Source organism: Cebus imitator, unplaced genomic scaffold (assembly GCF_001604975.1).
Source record: "Cebus imitator isolate Cc_AM_T3 unplaced genomic scaffold, Cebus_imitator-1.0 Scaffold55, whole genome shotgun sequence".
NCBI classification, from domain to species: Eukaryota; Metazoa; Chordata; class Mammalia; order Primates; family Cebidae; genus Cebus; species Cebus imitator.
In genome coordinates, this window is record NW_016107370.1 from 4520374 (window position 1) to 4539080 (window position 18707).

Sequence of the window (18707 nt, forward strand, 5' to 3'; positions counted from 1 at the left end):
ACATTCATTATGCCCAAAGCCACTTTGAAGTGTTGGACTAAAAAGAGAAAGTTCCTGCCTCTTTAAATAATCAGACATAGAATGATGAATTTTTTATTCCTGAGTATTAAACCAAATTTATCACCTTGGCTCTAACTAGCACCTCCTCCCACCTTCCTGCCCTAATCCAAGCATAGAAGTTTAAGTCACGATTGTTTCATCTTCTCCAGTTCCCACTTTTCTTCATATCCAGTTAGTTTGCAAGTGTTAGAGACTCTACCTCCTTGATGTTTCAGACATCTGGCCAATCCTTCCCTCTCCTGGATCCTTGGTTGAAGTTCTCCTTACCAATTTTCCCTGGACTCTCAACTGATTTTCCCACCTTCTCTCCAGAAACACTACTAAACAGAGACTTGATCAATATTACTTTGTTCCCTTTTTTCTTTTGTTTTCTTTACATTAATATGGCATCTGATGCCACTGCCCATATACATTAGTATCATATACACTTTAATTTTTTTACGAATATATTTTTTAAATAGAGATGGGGTCTTGCCCTGTTAGCCAGGCTGATCTTGAACTCCTAGCCTCAAGCAATCCTCCCCCAGCCTTCCAAAGTGCTAGGATTACAAGTGGGAAACACCACGCCTGGCCCAACATTACTTTTGCACACTAAAAAACCTTCAGTTGCTCACTATGACCTATCAAGTATATTCCAAATACTTCAATCCAATATCCCCAGCTCCTAGCTAGTCGTTTTTGTCTGAATTTCCTGCCTCGATCATTCCTCCTCAGTCTCCTAAATTGACCCTATTCTCTAAGCAAATTAAATTAGTATTATTCTCCCAGACATGCCCTTTGCTTTCTGTATCTCTACCATGGTTCATATGTTCCCTTAAGCCTTTATCCTCCTGATGGAAATTATTTCTCCCTTTACTGACCTGGCCTAGCATTTTTTTTTAAGGAGTCTTGTGACCCTCATCACAAATGGATCTCTGCTACACATAGTCAGTCCTGTACTAAGCACATCCTGTACAGTCACTCCTGAGGAAGAATCCCAGTCCATCCTCTTCCTGACTATGTAGCATTTGCTAATCGCCATGGCATAAATACACCGAGGCCAATTTCAAGGCATTGAGAGGTCCTGAAAGTGAAAGGTGCAAATAGACTCTGGTGAAAGGTGATAAGAGCTGAACCCAGAACACAGATGTTTGTTTCTTCATGAAATAAGGAAATAAAATGTGGAATTCTTGTAAAGATTAAATCACAAAGTAAATGTAAATTGCTTGACACAGCCTTGTTTAAACACTGCACTTCGTTACCTCTGCTATTATTGCTTCTGCTGCTGCTGCTGCTGCTGCGCTATCATTGTTAATAATGGTGTTTATACCTAAGCCTATTCATATTACTATTTCTATCACTAGTATTAATGGTAATATCTCCCTTCTAAACTACTAACTCCTTGAAGGAGGAAAAGGGAACTGATGTTTATTGAGCATCCACTATTTTTCAGGCACAAGGCTTTAACCATCTGTCAAATGTGTAAGAGTTTTATATATATTTTTTTCTCATTTAATTCTGACAATTACCCTGTGAAATAGAGTCTATAATTACTTCCAGTTTGTAAATGACAAACAGAGACCTAAAGAGTTTAACCCACTTGCTCAAGATTGCAATAGGTAGTAAGTGGTAGGGCTGAAACTCACTGAAGTTTATCTGGCTTTGCAATCCATTCTTTGATTATGCATATTGATACTCAAGATTTAAGTCTTATGTTTAGGCAGAAAAATTCCTTTGCCAAAAATTCTTCTTCCTGTGAATTATTTTCTATGGGTCCAGGGAAAACCACAGGATTTTCCTAACTTCCTAAAATGCTGTACAAAGGCAAAGTCATAAGAGAAAACACTAAGTAGCAATTACTTGCAAGTTCTTATCAAAGGAGAACGTTAGCCAAATAATTTCATTTTAAATACATACTTTTTATAAACCATAAGCACAGATCTAATGCAATTATAAATGTCACTAAGATGAGAAATTAGTAGGCATGTGGAACAACTCTCAGAAATCAAAATTGACCATTCTTGTCTAACTGTAGTCAGAGAAATTGCTCATAGACTGGGCTATAGTTTTAGCTTGATTAAAAGTGAAAACTGGAGGAAGAGTAAAGTAGGTCAAAAACTTCCTGACTCCTTGAGGATTAAAACATTTACTAGATACTAAGTATGGGTGATAGGATCAGTGAGAATCTATTTGCCGGCCTTGGCAGATAGGGAAAGAAAGACAGGGCACCCTGGACTTTAAAAATTAATTACAACAACAGTGAAAAGTACAGAGGAATTGGGCATGAACTCTAGAGCAAGGATTTCCTTTATTTATGACCCAAGCCAGGGAATCCATAGCTAGAGGGTCGGCATGTATACATGTAGCATATAGTAAGTATTATTATGGGACTAACCAAGTTTTTCAAAGCCAGGGCTCTAAATTATATAATTCAAGCTTTCTACCAACTTTTTTGCTCTTCTCCACACGCACATACCCCTACCCTTATACAAAACTAGGTACTGTTCCTCAACTTCAATTAAGCTACTATATACCTCCCCCTCACCCACATCTACCCCACAGTTCGATTTATGAACTCCCAGTTTCATTTAGAAAACGGCACTCCCTCACATAAACTGGTTGGGTGGTAGGAAGGAGAGGGAAAGTAAGTAGGAGTGGTGGGAAAAGGAAGATTTCAAAGAACTGACAGTGGCTTGAGTGAACACGGTAACAGCTGAACATTTAGGCTCAGGAATTCCACCATTTTTGAGGAACTTAGTGGAGAAGGAATTCATAGAAAGATAAATAATTAAAATTAGAATAAGCAAGCGTGGTGACCATCTTTTCTAAGAAATCTCCGTGGCAATTAAGTATTCTTTTTCTTCTTCTGTTCCATTTTTTTTAAGGTACTACTATAATTCCTTGATTCTGCATACACCATCAATGTGTTAACAGCTTCTCTGAGGAGTGAGGGAAGCCTACTATGAGAACATCAAATACGTAAACATTGATTTTAAGAATCTCTAATTTCAGAAATGTTAAGTTGGGAGGAGGGGTGTGGTATGGCAGGTGAGGGTTCGGTAGGAGAGTGGAAGTAAGAGTACAACTCAAAATTCAGGAAATCTAGTACCTGGACCACCTCTTCTGGCCCTGTTGGAAGTCGGTTGCTTCCATAGATGGATGGCTTTGGGTGGGCTGGTGAGTTGATGACCACAAAGAAACATGGAGCTTCCACTCACCTAATGACCATCCCAGAAGAAACTGTGATGGATAGAACCTCGGTGGTAAATGAAAATTAAGCTATCACTTTCACTTACAGAAAGAACCTCAAAAATGCACTTAGAAGAAAGACTTAATGGAGATCTTAGATATTACAACAAAACATGACAGTGTATCATAAGGTGCATCAATATTAAATCAAAATACAGCTCAATGTCATAATGCTATTCCACCTCCCAACCAAGGTTATCTCTCAAGAAATAGAAGCAAACCCATTTTACTTAGGAGTTAAAATCTCTCTGAATAGAGGATAGAAGAAATATAATAAAAACATAGTAAATGAAAACAACTTCAGGGCAGAGAACTGCATCTCCTTTCAGCATATAAAACCATACTATCCACCCCGTCCAAGACAGATTCCTAGTAATAGACTTTGGTCAGTAGCACAGACATATGCAAATAGATCCAGAAATGTTGAAAGTTTGTTTACAGAAGCACTAAAACGATTTTCTGGATGGGATTCCACAATAGGAATATTGTTGTTTGTGAACATACATATTCAAATATACAAACAACTCTACTCCAATTTATACCCGTGACCACCTGTATCATTCTCTGGGGTCCTATACTCTATACAGAAGGATTTTAACTTCTAAGTAAAATGAGTTTGTTTCTATTTCTCAAGAGAGAACCTTGATAAGGAGGTAGAATAGCATTATGACATTAAATTGCATTCTGATTTAATGTTGATACTCCTTATGGTTCACTGTCATGTTTCATTGTAATATCTAAATCTCCACAAAGTCTCTCTTTTCTTTTAAGTGCATTTTTGAGGCTCTTTCTATAAGCAAAAGTGATAGCTTAAGAAGTTTAGCTCTTAAAACCATGACACCACTGTCTGCATTTACCTCTCTAAAGGCATTAGGCTACATTAGAACATTAAAGCACCCCGTCTTCTTATACAGAGGCACAAACACAGTTGACTGACTGCTTCTACGGAGATGTCATTTGAGTTTTGCTAAGTAGTACTTCCATTAACCATGAAAAGCTCAGGAAAACTGGAATAATGAGGAAAGAAATCAGAGGAAGACCATAAAAGCCCAGTTCATTTCAAGGAGAAAGCAGTAACCCTTCCTCCCCCCCTACATTTTAAATATCACAACAAATTTAAGTAACAAATAAACAATTCACTGAAAGCACACTTTATGTACAACTTTAATTTCTTCCTACAGTGTTCATTACCAAGCTGTTTTCTTTCTTTAGGGAGGATGGGGGAGAAAAACTTTTAAAAGACTCATTTAACACAGAAGTCAATTTCCACTAATGTATTCTTCATGTGGCATATGTAGTCTTCCAAAGCAGATCTATATACACAAATATAATGTGTAAGTATCTTCTTTTATAAGAACAACAGCAATTAGCCCACCCCAAAGACAGTATTGCTATTCATATCCTGTAGGGAAAAAACATGAATATGAAAACTACCTTATTTATAATAAATGCAAACTGATTAGTATTTTTGATAGAACTGTTTTGTTAAAAAAAAAAAGCTCTAATTGTGAAAAGAGTAATACAGCTATTGTGTAAACCAGCTTTTACCTTCTAGAAAGTTAGGCAGGGAGTCTTTTTCATGCCTTCATCCCTGAGGAAGTAGAAATAAACTGCTTTCCATGAATTGTTGCCATCAAGTTATATAAGACAAGTTATATAGTACAGACACTGCAGTCTTTGTGACTTTGGGTGTATAAAGATACCATCAGCTTTCACAGAATCACCAAGGGCTCCCGAGGTCAAGATCCCAAAGCCACTTCTGTATGTGTTCAGTGGAAGGCAGGAAAGAATTTGCACTAGTGTGTAGGAGGCCAAAATAGGAAAGAGAGGGAGATGAAAACAGAGGCAACCCAACTGCCTACGAAATATTCATCACAGATTTCAAAGAAGGCTTTCTCCTTGAGCTTTTTAGATCATGCCTTAGGTAGAGGGACCAGGGGTTTTAATTGGCAAAAACACATGCCTGGCTTGTTAGAAATGGGGAATATAAAAGACACTACTTCAAATCCCCCAAATCTCATTCTGTACATAAAATGTGGCCAGTGGAAGCAGGAGAGGAGACATCTGCACATACCACGCATGCATGTACACCCAGACTTAGATTCAAAGCAAGATGCCACAACTAGCCAGAGAAAAATAACAGACATGTGTGCTTAGGCAAAATGTACATAAGAAACACAGACATTAAAGGAAATACACTAAATAGAATATATATGTTCATATATATGTAGAGTGAGTTCTCGCTTTAATCAATGCAATCCACAAAATAATTTTCTCTACTGTTGAAGAGTTTTCTAATAGCTAGCCCTCCATTAAATCTCATCAGATGGAAAGCCAGTGTTATTACAGAATTAGACTGAGCCAGAATCTGGTACCAGACAGTACTTAACACAGATATGAAGATCTGAAAAATAACAGATATACATTATAAGCCCTTTCAGAAATCTCACCCCAAAGGTGCCCATAAAATATATATTTCCGGCTTAGCCCCATTATTTTTACATATGACACAGGTACTTTATCTGACTGTTCAAATGTCAGTTGGCACCTCAGAAAACACAGGGCACTTTTACCTGCATGATCCCACCAGATTCTCATGGTGGTCCACTGAGGTAGGTGGGAGAATTATTGTCCCTGCTTAATAGATGAGAAAATTGAAATTCATACAAGTAAGTAAATAATTCAGAGGTAATGAAGACAGAACCAGTAACCAAACTGTCTAACTCTTAAAGTACTTTGAGGAATTACAGATACGTTGTGTCTTGCAGTATACACTATATTGCTTTTATGCTTTACTAGTTACAGTATTCTGGCAATGGCTTTTTTTTTTTTTTTTTTTTTGGCAATGCCCTTTACTCTGCCTTCTAGGTCCCTAAAACAGCACAGTTATTTCTCACTAATTTTTCTCATCGATTCATTTCCTGGGTTCGGGTGCCTTCTTCTGCAATATCTCCCTGTAGACAGGGATCAGAGAAACATGAACTGGGCTTCTCTCTAAGGAAAGACATCCACCAGTCTAAAAAAGAGAGAGAGAAAACACTCATATTTGGTAACCCATCTGCTAGCAGCACCATTGTTCTTTATTAGCAAACACATTGCCCTCAGGTGCACCTGGCTTGCTTTTTCTCAATCAATCCGCCTTCAGAGCTAGAGCTTGTAAGAGGCACAGCATCCCATTCTGCTGCAAAAAATTCTATAGTCTCCTGAGCTACTTTCTCTTTATCATTTCTCATGAAAGTGATTTCTTATACAGAAATGAAATGGCATATAGTATGAAATAATTATAAAATATTTTAAAATTTCTTTTGTACATTTCAGTCACGAGTATTTGAGAGGAAGCTGAAACCAGTTCTGATGATGATAGGTGGAAGGTAGTAACTGAGTCAGCATCAATGCATTCACTTCAAACCACTTGTAGAAATGAAGTAGCATTTAGTTGCACAGAGCTGCAATCTCCAAATACACAGGTTTGTTTTCAGACGACAGCAGTTCTTCAAATTAACAGTGAAAATATTAAGCTGACAGAAGACATTTTGGTTGTTTTGACAGGTTGACTTGAGTGTTATACCATCTTATTAAACCAAGCCAAGTAAAGGAAGAAAACACTGATGAGGCCATAGCCCAGGACTGAGGTCACCAGCTAAATCTGACTGCAAAACAACAAAAGAAGTTTGAGTGATAAAGATGTGTCCCCAGGGTAGAAGTCTCTTTGCCTCAAAGAGTCTTTCAGGTCAAGAAAGGAAATTTGTTGACTAGATTCTCTTAGCTTGCTCCCATAGGCATGTGACTAATAGCACTTTACAGTCTGCTGTGAAGAATATAATGATTAACTGACCATTTAAAACCTAGAAAGGTCAAATTAGCAGCCCCTATCAGTGCTTCGAAGCCAAAGCAGTAGAGTGTGAAATCTGAAATCCACTAGGAGTTCAGAAAATGATTAAAGTCAGAAGTGATCCATGGCTGCTTATAAATGAAGTCCAAGATTCCTAGCATTATCAATAACAGCGGTAGGCACCAGATTATAGGTGACACCAAAAAAAAAAAGGTAGTTGGATTTTCCTATTTTTGTAATAAACGAAGAAAAGCAGTTGGGCTAATGGAAACATTAGTTATTAGCTGTAAATTTTGTAAATGAATGCTATTTTTAAGTTTAAGAGGCTGTCTCATCATAAATATTTCAAAGAGCACACTATTAATTCAAGCCAATCAATAATACGGCATAACCCTCCAGCTAAGTTACAAGTGAGAAGAAATTTATTCATCAGTTTTATTCATACCGAATCTATATCCAAAGGTTTGGGATTGATTATAGCAAGATGAGTTGTCTTATTATCAAAATAGTATTTATTACCGAAACATTTCTAAAGCAATAACCTGTTACGACTTTTTAACTCATTGAATAGAAAGTTGAATATTTACTGACATTTCTTGAAAACTTGCAACCTGCCTGCAGGAAAGAATTTGACATCATCACACTGTGTTTTCTTTATCTTGACAGGAAGTCAACTTCAAGCAGATTGACTTGAATTGGGATCTCATTTGGGAAGCATCAGTGTCCAATAAAAACTGTGTGTGTCTGTTTTGTTTTGTTTTGTTTTTTCATTTGGAAAATACTCAAGTTCCAGTTGTTTATCATCCTCCTTTACTTTCTGAAAACCTGGCAATCCCATGTGGACTTCTGGTAGAATGAGCAATGCAAAGAACTGGCTTGGACTTGGCATGTCCTTGTACTTCTGGGGACTGATGGACCTTACGACCACTGTTCTCTCGGGTACCGCAACACCACAAGGTGAATTAGAAGCGCTCCTGTCAGACGAGCCACAGTCACATCAGCGGACCAAGAGGAGCTGGGTTTGGAACCAGTTTTTCGTTCTGGAAGAGTACACTGGGACCGACCCTTTGTATGTCGGCAAGGTAAGAAATGCCAGGTGGAAATGGCCTGGGTAATGGATATTGAAATTGAATATGAATTGAATATGAAAGTTCACCCAGCTGTGTCTGAGGCCAGAGAAAAATTGGAACTAGTGGTATGTTACTTGACACCCAGCTGAAGTGTAGCTTCTGCTTTGTCAGATACCAATCACAAAGGAAAGATTTATTTCCTTGCCCATATCTCTGTTATGAATGGGGAAAACTGGGATCTGGGATTTGAAAGAAAAGGCTGAGACCCTACACGAGCTATTCAAGTCCTGAAAGAGGCAGTAGCAGCTGTCTGAGGATGACAGAATTAGGAAGAGAGAAACTGGGAAATGCAAGAGAAGAGTACAGGGTTTTTTGCTTTGTGTTTTTGTGGGGTTGCAGAGCCTTTCCAGAGGTGTTGCCTGAAGCCCAAATTTAATGAAAAAAACTAAATAAAATATTTTTCATTTCAGAAGATCCTAGCATGTGCTTTAGGATAGTTGGAGACAATAAATGAATATATTTATAAATGTTACACTCAAATTTCCTTGATTTAATCTATCATTATTTCATGTTTAAGCCTGGATTTTTCCTGTGTTTACTTTATTGGGGTGTTAATCAGAGACCATTTTGTGAAAGCAATCAAGTGAGAGAGAATGGGAGACAAGGAACTAATTAGAAAATAAATAATTCATTCAAATGGTAACATAATCACTTGTTTAGCAGAGGCTGGGAGCATGGGTTTCAGATTCAGACACATGTGTGTTCAAAGCCCAGCCCTGCCAATTATTTCCAGAGTGACTTTGGACAGGTCACCAAGCCCTCTTCGCCTTGGCTTCCTCAAATTCGAATGAGGAGGATGAGAGAATGGCCCTTTCTCAAGTGCTGCCCACCCCAGCTCTTTCCTCAGCTCCCACTTACTTCTTAACCCAGGGGTCTGGCTTCAGTCCCCACCCTTGACCCAAAGCTATGTTTTCATCACTTCTCAAAACCTCCCTACTGCCCAGTCCAATGGCTTCGTTTTATGACAACCTCAGACAGCGATGACGTGTCTCTCCTTGACTCATTGTCCTCTCTGCGCCATGACCGTCACAATCCCATTCTTCCTCCTTTTATTCTCAGCCGCATTTGTGGGTCCTCTCCTTCCACCTGACCCCAATTGTGGGTGATCTTGTCAGCTTTGCCCCGGCCTCTTCTCTACACACTCATTCCCTGGGTGGACTCGCCACCTCTGCAGTTTTGAATGCCATGTCTATGCCAGTGAATGCAAAGCCTCTATCTCTGGCTTAGACCACTTCGGGTTATAAATACTACCGCATATGCGACATCTCCACATTTTTTACTCATAGGCCTTTCAAATGTAGCATGTTCAGCAAGAAACTCTTGCTTTTTTCTCCCAAACATAGTCTCCCCATCACCCACCCATTACCCAGTTCCTAAAATCAGAGACCTGGAGATCATTCCTCCCTTTCCCATGCCCCCACATTCTCTCCATCTGCAAATTCTGCTAGTCCTATGTCAGAATAAACCAAATCCTGCATTTCTCTTATCCCTGCTTCCACCATTATCTGTCACCTGGGCAAACACCTAGCCTGCCAACCAGTCTCCTCATGTCTACCTGCACCTCCCTCCAGCCTGTTCTCCACTATGGTCTTTTTATAAATCAAATCAGATCAAGTCACTCATCTATTTATGTCTCTTCAATGTCTTCCCATTGTGTGTTGAATCCTCCAGACACCTCCCCACAGCTTACAAGATCGTTCCTTCCTGGTTCAGCCTGCCATGGCCCATCCCATCCAACCATGGCCCAAGCTACTGTCTTCCTCATTCTCATGTTGCAGGGATGTGGCCTGCGGCAGGTCCTGCATCCTGCCTTTATTGCTCCCCCATAATGAAATGCCCTTCCTCTGGCTTCTCTCATGCCTTTCATGACCATTCTCCAAGGCAAGCCCCTCTGTTAGACTCCCTTTCACAGCCCTAATCACAACCACCATGTTTTATTTATTTACATGTTTACTGTCTGAAGCCTCTGACTAAACTAGAAACTCAATGAAAGTGAAAACATTGCTTCCATTTTATCACCAAGGCCTAGCACAGCATTTATCTTGTAGAAAGTGCTCAAGATGATATTTAATAAATGAATACCTCACTGTGTAGTAAGGATGAAATAAGCTACTGCATGTAAAGCACTCTGCACAGTACTCAGTCCAGATTAAAACTTTAATTATCCTTACCCTGTAGTAGTAAATAGTACTATAGTAGCAATAATATTAATAGTGGTCATAGTGACAGTAGTTTAAGGAGTTCATTATGGGAACATAACAATTCAGTAATACCTAACGCAGCTGCAAATCCTTTGGCCTCAAAAGCTCTGAGTTTTTGTTGACATCTTCTTTCCTTATCTCCTTTATCCTTCATGTGCAATCGGTCACCATATCTGCCAGTAATTCCGTGCCAGTTTCTCTCAGATGCACCTCCTCCTCTCCAGGCTCTGTCATGACTGTGAGCCTTTGGTCTTTGTGATTAAATTAACTGCAGCAGTGCTGTCTGTCTCCCCGTGGAGAGACTCTTCCCATCCCTCCCCCAGGGCACTGTAGCTCTTGAATGCCATCAGAGCTCCTAGCACACGGTCCAAGGACTTCCTCCTCCCTCACCCAACCCTCTTGCACGATTTCTCAAATCAGGTCCTCATCCCAATCAAGCTGGACCTCCCTAGCTGGTTCTGCCACACATACCACGTTTGTCCCTGACTCCACATGTGTGCCCACGCTGCTGCTCTGCCCAGGACAGGCCCTGACTTCTGCTTGTCAGGCCACATTCAAATTCCTCCAAGTTTCTGCTTAAAATCAGACAATTCTATCATTAACACATCTTGCATCTACTCAGAATTCTGAAAACTTCTAGCTTCTCCATATCTATATAACATTACTTTCAAACAGACATACATGGCCACTGCTAAGTTTAAGAAAAGAATATGTTTGTATTCGATAATTTTCAGTAATTACTTGTATGCATATACAATTTAGGGCTCTCTTCCCTCCTCCTGAGGGTAGAAATTGAGACGGCACTCCCCAACCTTGTCTACACGCCCCATCTACACCCCTGTGCTAAGACGCTGAGTACTTAGCACAGAACTGGCCGCGCACACAGAGGAGTGAAGAAAAGGGTAGTTAACGTTTTATTGGACTAGCATAGTACTATGTGTCGGTCACATTCACATAAAGCAGGTCATTTAATCATCGCAACAGTGCTGTGAGGAAAGTAAATAACACAGGGAACAAGGCTCAGAGAGACTATTTATGTTCATTGCCCAAAGTTACACCAAAGGTAGCAGTGAAAGCCCAGACCAAAATATCCACCACTTCCACCCTAAGGGCCCGGCTTTCCTTTACACTGTAAAGAGCCTGTGGCCTGAAGCTTTAGACTAAGCCGGGAGACACACACAGGAGTCAGTGGTGTTTAGGTGAGATTGGGAATCTTATTGAGCCAGGCTGCTTCCTGAACGCTTTAACTCTGACACGGGGAGTTCTTAGCTGTGCAGCACCTTGAGTATTCACAATTAGTGCTTACCCTTTCCAAATAACCCCAACCAAGACAAGACACCCATGCATCTCAACAGTCATCTGATCCAATCCTCACACCAGCAACCAAGGGAAGATTTTTACGCTGCATTAGGTGTGTTAGCTCTACATGAAGAAGGTATTATACATTCACTTACTTAGGCACTTTTCCCTTTCCTTTCTTTTGAAAGGGAATTTATTCACTTTCATTCTCTTTTCCCAGAGGCATTCTGCTTGTCACCTTGAGCTCCGGAAGATGTCTGTTTAGAGAGCTTGCCAGAGTATTTGCTTATTTCAGAAAGTAGTATGGTAACAATTATCAGCTGTAATTGGTATGGCCTTACAAAATCCACACTGGGCTTTCCAGGGACAAGGCAGTGTCGAGTTAAAGCTAGATTATATTGACATATGCAAAGAGAGGGGGGCTGAGAGCTCATGCTTGTGCAAGAATCTGTGGGTCCAAATCATGCCGAGGTTAGCAGCTGCATGGAAGCTGCCTAACCGCAGATTGTAAGCACTCACTGCATTGTCGTTAACTATTCAAGGCACTCTGAGAGACGACAAAAGAGTGGACATCACCCTTGTTTCCAAAATCCTAAATCAGCTAAGATTCTGCAGAATCTGCTTGTACTTCCCATCACTCACTACTCCTTTGGCTGAAGATCTTAAGAACTAAAGAATGATTAGAATAAGTGAGTCATTCACCTGTCTTATTCTGCCTAAAAGACTCTTTCAGGGAGACAAAAATATTTTCCCAAGATGTACATAACTATGTGCCACTGACTCCGCTTGGAAGCGTCTTACATTCTTCCAAATAGCTGGCGCGCAGTCGGTGTTAGTTGAATCAAATATGGATAAATATAAAACACATTTTTATTACACTGCCAATTTGCTGAGTGACTTGTAGAAAAGATGTTAATGTCTGTTCTTTGCAATTTTTGAAAACAATTGTGTATTCTATGGCTGGTAAAGCAGAATATTAAATGTACGTTGCTGCATGGGTTATTAAGCTGGTGTCTCTCAGCCCTATGCTCACCTCACCATACTCTGCTTTGGATGCTGGGGCTGAAGCTCTCCAAGTCATAATTTCTCCTGTTCAACCAGCTCCTCTCCCCGGTAGGTTCTGCCTGCCCGTAGAAGGTACTAGAGGGAGCCCAGGAGGCAGGAGGAGGGAGAAAGGACTTGTTCCTCTTACCTCCCAGCCTCATCACACCTACTTCTAAGAGGTCTGAGTCCCAGGGGACAGGGGACCAGGGACAGGCAGGAGCACCTCCTAGAAGCTCTTGAGGCCCCAGCCCAAGGGGCAGCACTCCTTCCTCAGGGGTCTCAGGCCCAGCCTCAAGGGGCTCCCCTCCAAACCTGCAGATGCCAGAGTCCCTACCTCTGCCCTGTGTTGCCCCCAGCCAGAGGGGCACTGGCTGTTCTTCCTGGAGTTGTGCGCCTTCTCTCTCTGATGCCTCGGAGCTTCCTTTTTGCCTTCCAGATCTCCACAGGAAATTCTCCCTGCTGAAACCAGGTGTGAGTTTTGTTCCCTGACTAGGCCTCAAACTGATAGGGGTATCCTGACATGCTTCAAAGCTGGACGCTTCCTGCTTCCCTGGGGGTGTTCTGTACCCCCTACCCCCTCTTTTTCCCTTCCCCCATCTTCTTCCCTCTACCCCTTCTCCCTCTCCCCTCCTCTCCTCCTTCCCTCCCTCTCCCTCTCTTTCCCTTCCCCCCTCCGTTTCTCCCTTTCCCTCTCGCCCTTCTCCCTTCCTCTTCCTCCTCTCTGTGGGCTCCATCGCTTTCCCTCCCTTTCCCTTCCCCACTACTTTTCTCCCCACTCCTCCCTTCCCCTCCTCGTCCTCCCCTGCTCCTGCTCACACCTGCGCGTACAGACCGAGGCTCCGAACCTCCTGGAAAGGTGCTCCTAGCTCTTTTAAGCAGGTCTAGCACGATCCGCAAGGAACTTTTGCCCTCCCCTAGACCCTTCTTCCAATACAGTTTCATTGCACACTTACAAGACGTCAGGCCCACACCAAGATGAAGGGCACACAGAAAGCGAAGGCCGCACACTGAAGCCTCAGCCCAGACTCCACGAGGCACCAGCCTGCCCGGCAACCCCCAGGCGTCAGGAGTACCTGCAGCAAGGCTGGGCCTCTGTCGTTTCTTAAAGTGCGCTTAGCTGTGAGGGATCACAGGTGTGCTGAGTATTTCTGGGATTACGGATCAAAAGGTTTTCATAAACAGAGCACCTTGGAACAGTCCTGGGGTGGCCTTTCTGTGAACATCTATTTTTCCTTCCCTAATCTGCAATACCCTAAATTAAACGTACTTCATTAAAAGAACTATGCCACATGTGATAAAATTACATAAATACAATATTATATATGTAAACACACACCTACATGCATACATATTTTTTAACTCATTCTAAAATCCTTGTTCTCCCCCCAGTTCTGTTCCTCTGCCTGAGAACACAGTTCCAAATGGAATAGATTTTTCATTTCTTTGTAGGCAGGACCAAATGAAACGGCTATTATACACAACAAGAACTGGCCACCTTTATTTTTTTAACTGCATAATTAGAAGATTTGGATTGAAAAGAAAGAAAAGAAAAAAGAAAATACTGTATACTGAATGAGGAAATGTGAGAACTTCATATTCTAAATAGAATAAATAGAAAAAAGTCTGCAGCTATTTTTTTGGTCAATTTTATTCCCTTAGTTCCCTTTTCTAGATAAGACACAGCTGAGTTCCTCCAGGCAGCAAAACCGTTGCCTGCCTGATTTGGCCGCGAGTCAATCTGAGATCAGCTCAAAGCCAGCCTCAACCTCCAAACCCATCCGTGTCGGAGGCTGTTGTGGATGCATTTGCAGGTGTTTTATTGGTGTTCATGCCGTTTATTCCTCAGAGTAAAGCTGTCCCGGCCATGCTCCAGGTAGAATTCTGCAGCTTTTGCCATGAGACTGGGCATAACCGAAAAGCCAACAGGTTGTTTTAGCCTCTCGGCCACCCTCCTGGAGGTCTGCAGGGAGCAGAGAAGAACTGAATGTGCTCATACCCTTTTCTCTATGCATTTGTATCATGGTCGGCCCCATTTATGGCTTTCCTATGATGGACAAAGCACTGTGCTGGGTGCCTCACGGGCATTAATCTCTAATGAACCTAGTGACCCTTCAGAATAAGTATTTGTGTTGTCCTCCCATTTACAACATAAGGAAATTAACAGTTATAAATTAACTCCTCAAGGGCCTTCAATTTGTAGCTGGCCTAGACAGTGTTCAGGCCAGATATATTGGCCTCCCTCCTCCAAGCCTAATACTGGCTGTTTTATGAACTAATCTCATGAACTTCATCCTGAACTATGCAAACAGCTAATACTCCAGGCAACAACAGAGTGGCTGACTAAATTTAACTGTTTTGTTACGGCTTTTAGAAAGAGACCATTGCCTACAGAGTTGGCCAAAATTCCAGGGTTCTTGCCACCGATACAAACTATCTGCAATTAATTAGATATTATAGATGCAGAAATATGTTTATAGGCCTGAGATTTTAAAAATATATTGCTCCTGGACTTCTTTTGAGAGTTATTAAAAGTATCCTTGCTGCGTATGGTGACTCACACCTATAATCCCAGCACTTTGGGAGGCCGAGGTGGGTAGATCACCTGAGGTCAGGAGTTCAAGATCAGCCTTACCAACATGGCGAAACCGCCTCTCTACTAAATAGAAAAATTAGCCCGGCATGGTGGCACATGCCTGTAATCCCGACTATTTGGGAGGCTGAGGCAGGAGAATCACTTGAATCCAGACGGTGGAGGTTGCAATGAGCCAAAATCATGCCACTGCACTCCAGCCTGGGTGACAGAGCAAGACTCCATGTCAAAAAAAAAAAAAAAAGTATTCTGAGAGGGAATATAGATGCAAGGTCAGATAAAAGCATGTTCCTAACTCAACCATCCACATATAGGCTGAATTAACTCAGTTATGAACCCAAGAACCAGTCCAAGCTAAGGACTGGTTAGACACACTGATGGAAAGAATCATAACCAGCAGTTAAATTCCATTTGACGCACGAAACACAAGCCCATTCCTACTGAATGAAACTGCAGAACTAGGATCACAGAATGGGAGGACGAATCCACGGAGGTCATTCACTTTTCCCACTGCAGTGCCCTTAACCTTTTTATAGACTGCTTCTACCAGCTTATCAGCCAACTTGAATTGTCATAAAACCGTTTGATACTACAAAAATTACAGGAATTCCTTATTTTAACATGTTTAGGCTTATCCATTTTATTTTATTTTTATTTTTCTTAAATGGAAAGGCAGGATTCCTCCTTATTAAACTTGTTCTTATTCTAGCATTTGGGGAACTACACTTTCCAAAGTTCCTGTTTTCTATACTTCTCAGGGAGAAGAATTTTTTTTTTTTAAATAATAAGTTCAGGATGCAGAATGTGACATGGGAAACTTGGCTTATTCATCAACCTGTATCCACTCCTTGATACAATCGTGTTCAATGCATACTAGTTCTTTGTAGACAAACTTATTAAACATTTGAGTTTAAAAATCTCACGTAAAGGGAGGGTATAAGTTTGTAACAGACTGAAAATCAATGTATTTCTGACACCTGTTGACCTTGATGATGAGAATTAGGTGCTTTCCTCCCCCAGCTTCATTCAGATATGGACAGGGGAGACGGATCCATCAAATACATCCTCTCGGGAGAAGGTGCTGGCATCGTGTTTACCATCGACGACACCACTGGAGACATCCACGCCATTCAGAGACTCGATCGAGAGGAAAGAGCCCAGTATACTTTAAGGGCTCAAGCCCTAGACAGGCGTACAGGCAGGCCCATGGAGCCAGAGTCAGAGTTTATCATCAAAATTCAAGACATCAATGACAATGAGCCCAAGTTCCTGGATGGACCTTATGTCGCCACTGTGCCAGAAATGTCCCCAGTGGGTAAGGTGGTAACTCACTGATTTTCACAAACAGCACCTCCTATACACACACACAAGCACACAGAGGCACACTCACATACACACATATGCACACATATATTCAGAGCAGGAGAGCATGAAAGGAACAGCTTACGAATCGTAAAGCAACCAAGGCCGGGCGCGATGCTGACGCCTATAATCCTAGCACTTTGGGAGGCCGAGGTGGGCGGATCACAAGGTCAGGAGATCAAGACCAACCTGGCCAACATGGTGAAACCCTGTTTCTATTAAAAATACAAAAATTAGCTGGCCGTGGTTGTGCGTGCCTGTAATCCCAACTACTTGGGAGGCTGAGGCAGGAGAATCGCTTGAACCAGGGAGTCGGAGGTTGCAGTGAGCTGAGACCGCACCTCTGCACTCTGGCCTGGCGACAGAGCGAGACTTCATTTCAAAAAACAAACAAAAAAAGCAACCAAAAATGATGACCAAGCCCTTTGGCAGGCAGGAAGCTACTTAAACATTGGAATCAGCCAGAGAAAATAATAATAATAAGCCTATTATTGTTTTTTTTAGTTCTGATTCTTTAAAAACAATATTGCTAGACAAACAGAGAAATCAACAAATGGTTGAATGTTATTTGATTCATAAGGGAGAAATGTTTTGTTATTTATCAAAGGCTGTGTTCTTACCGGTCATTCCAAATTTAAAACACAACTCTCATCTCCGCCAAACAGGTATAAGAGTCACAGAAGCTTGAACTAGAAAGGGGACTCTCCCAATGAGCCACATACATTTGCAAATGCTTCAAGATGTACCAGGATTGCATCCAGCCTTTAGCTATTAGACTTGAACAGGTTTCTGTGTCTTCTCTTCCCCAGGTACCTCTGTCATCCAGGTGACAGCCACGGATGCAGATGACCCGACCTACGGCAATAGTGCCCGGGTGGTGTACAGCATTCTCCAGGGCCAGCCATATTTTTCTGTGGACTCTAAAACAGGTATCTGATGCAAGGGTCCAGTCAGAGGTGTTTATTCCCTGACAATTTATAACTGCTGCTATGACAGATCCAACTCTCCTTTTCAAGGACTCGTCAGGGATCATATTAACCAGAGAAGATTGTTATAAGCTTTAGGATTAAGAGAGTAAACTAGCACTGCCCTGATGGATAAGAGCAGCGCTATGCATAGACAGTGGTTAGTGTCTGACTAGAGAGGAAGAAGGCCCCTCTGCGCACACACAAGAAATGGCTCCCCACTAGCCTTCAAAAAAATCCTATGGTTATATTTATTCCCAGGGACTATGGTGTTTTATAACCCCATGAAGACCCAAGTGGATTGACACATTCACCTGGGTCATTAGAGAACTAGAAGCATTGATTGTGAAACTGGAAAGGGCCTTGGGGGAATCATCCAGTCCATCACCATTTTCTTAACAGATAAAGAAATTGGGAAACTGAGAGCTAATAAAGCTCATCTAGTGTAGAGAGGTCTCTTGACACGTGATCTGATGTTCTTTCTATTGAGCCAACTACTCTGCACTCACCAGAGATCCAGTCCAAAATGAATGGTTGCTGGGGCAGTCAGGTTTTGATGAGAGAGGAAACACCACATGAGATGTGGTCCCCAAAAGGCAGGTCCCAGTTGGGAAACTCTAATGGGGAGGCCATCAGAGAGAACTGAACGGGTGAGAAAGAATGCGGCGGAAAATGACAAACAGAAGTTTGGTGTTTTGTTTGCTTATTTATTTCCATCTTGCCTGAGAGCTTTGACTACAGAATTTATGTTTGGATCTATGAAAGATTTCATTTAATATGTTTGAGTTGGGCAGTTATTGTGATGTCATTATTATACTTGTGCCAGGCTTCCTCTTTTATTAAGTACTTTAATAAACGTTGCCATATCGAGCTTCCCAATAATCTTGAAAACTAGCAAAAGATATAGAAGTATTATTACTTCCATTTTATATGAGGGTAAACATAGAACCTAGGAGTAATTAACAAGGAACTTGAGTAAGGAAACTTGCAGCCACA

General features: G+C 41.4%; 1 protein-coding gene across 2 annotated transcripts in view; it reads left to right on the forward strand.

Annotated features, from left to right (window-relative positions):
• The window catches only part of CDH20 (cadherin 20), a 231648-nt gene that overhangs the window by 158107 nt on the left and 54834 nt on the right, over positions 1 to 18707 (forward strand). For both annotated transcript variants that reach the window (XM_017528847.2, XM_037738625.1), the window contains exons 2-4: positions 7787 to 8202; positions 16405 to 16699; positions 17556 to 17675. In XM_017528847.2, coding sequence (XP_017384336.1) covers positions 7957 to 8202; positions 16405 to 16699; positions 17556 to 17675 — 661 coding nt within the window. In that variant the 5' untranslated portion in view covers positions 7787 to 7956. The remainder of the gene's footprint in view (positions 1 to 7786; positions 8203 to 16404; positions 16700 to 17555; positions 17676 to 18707) is intronic.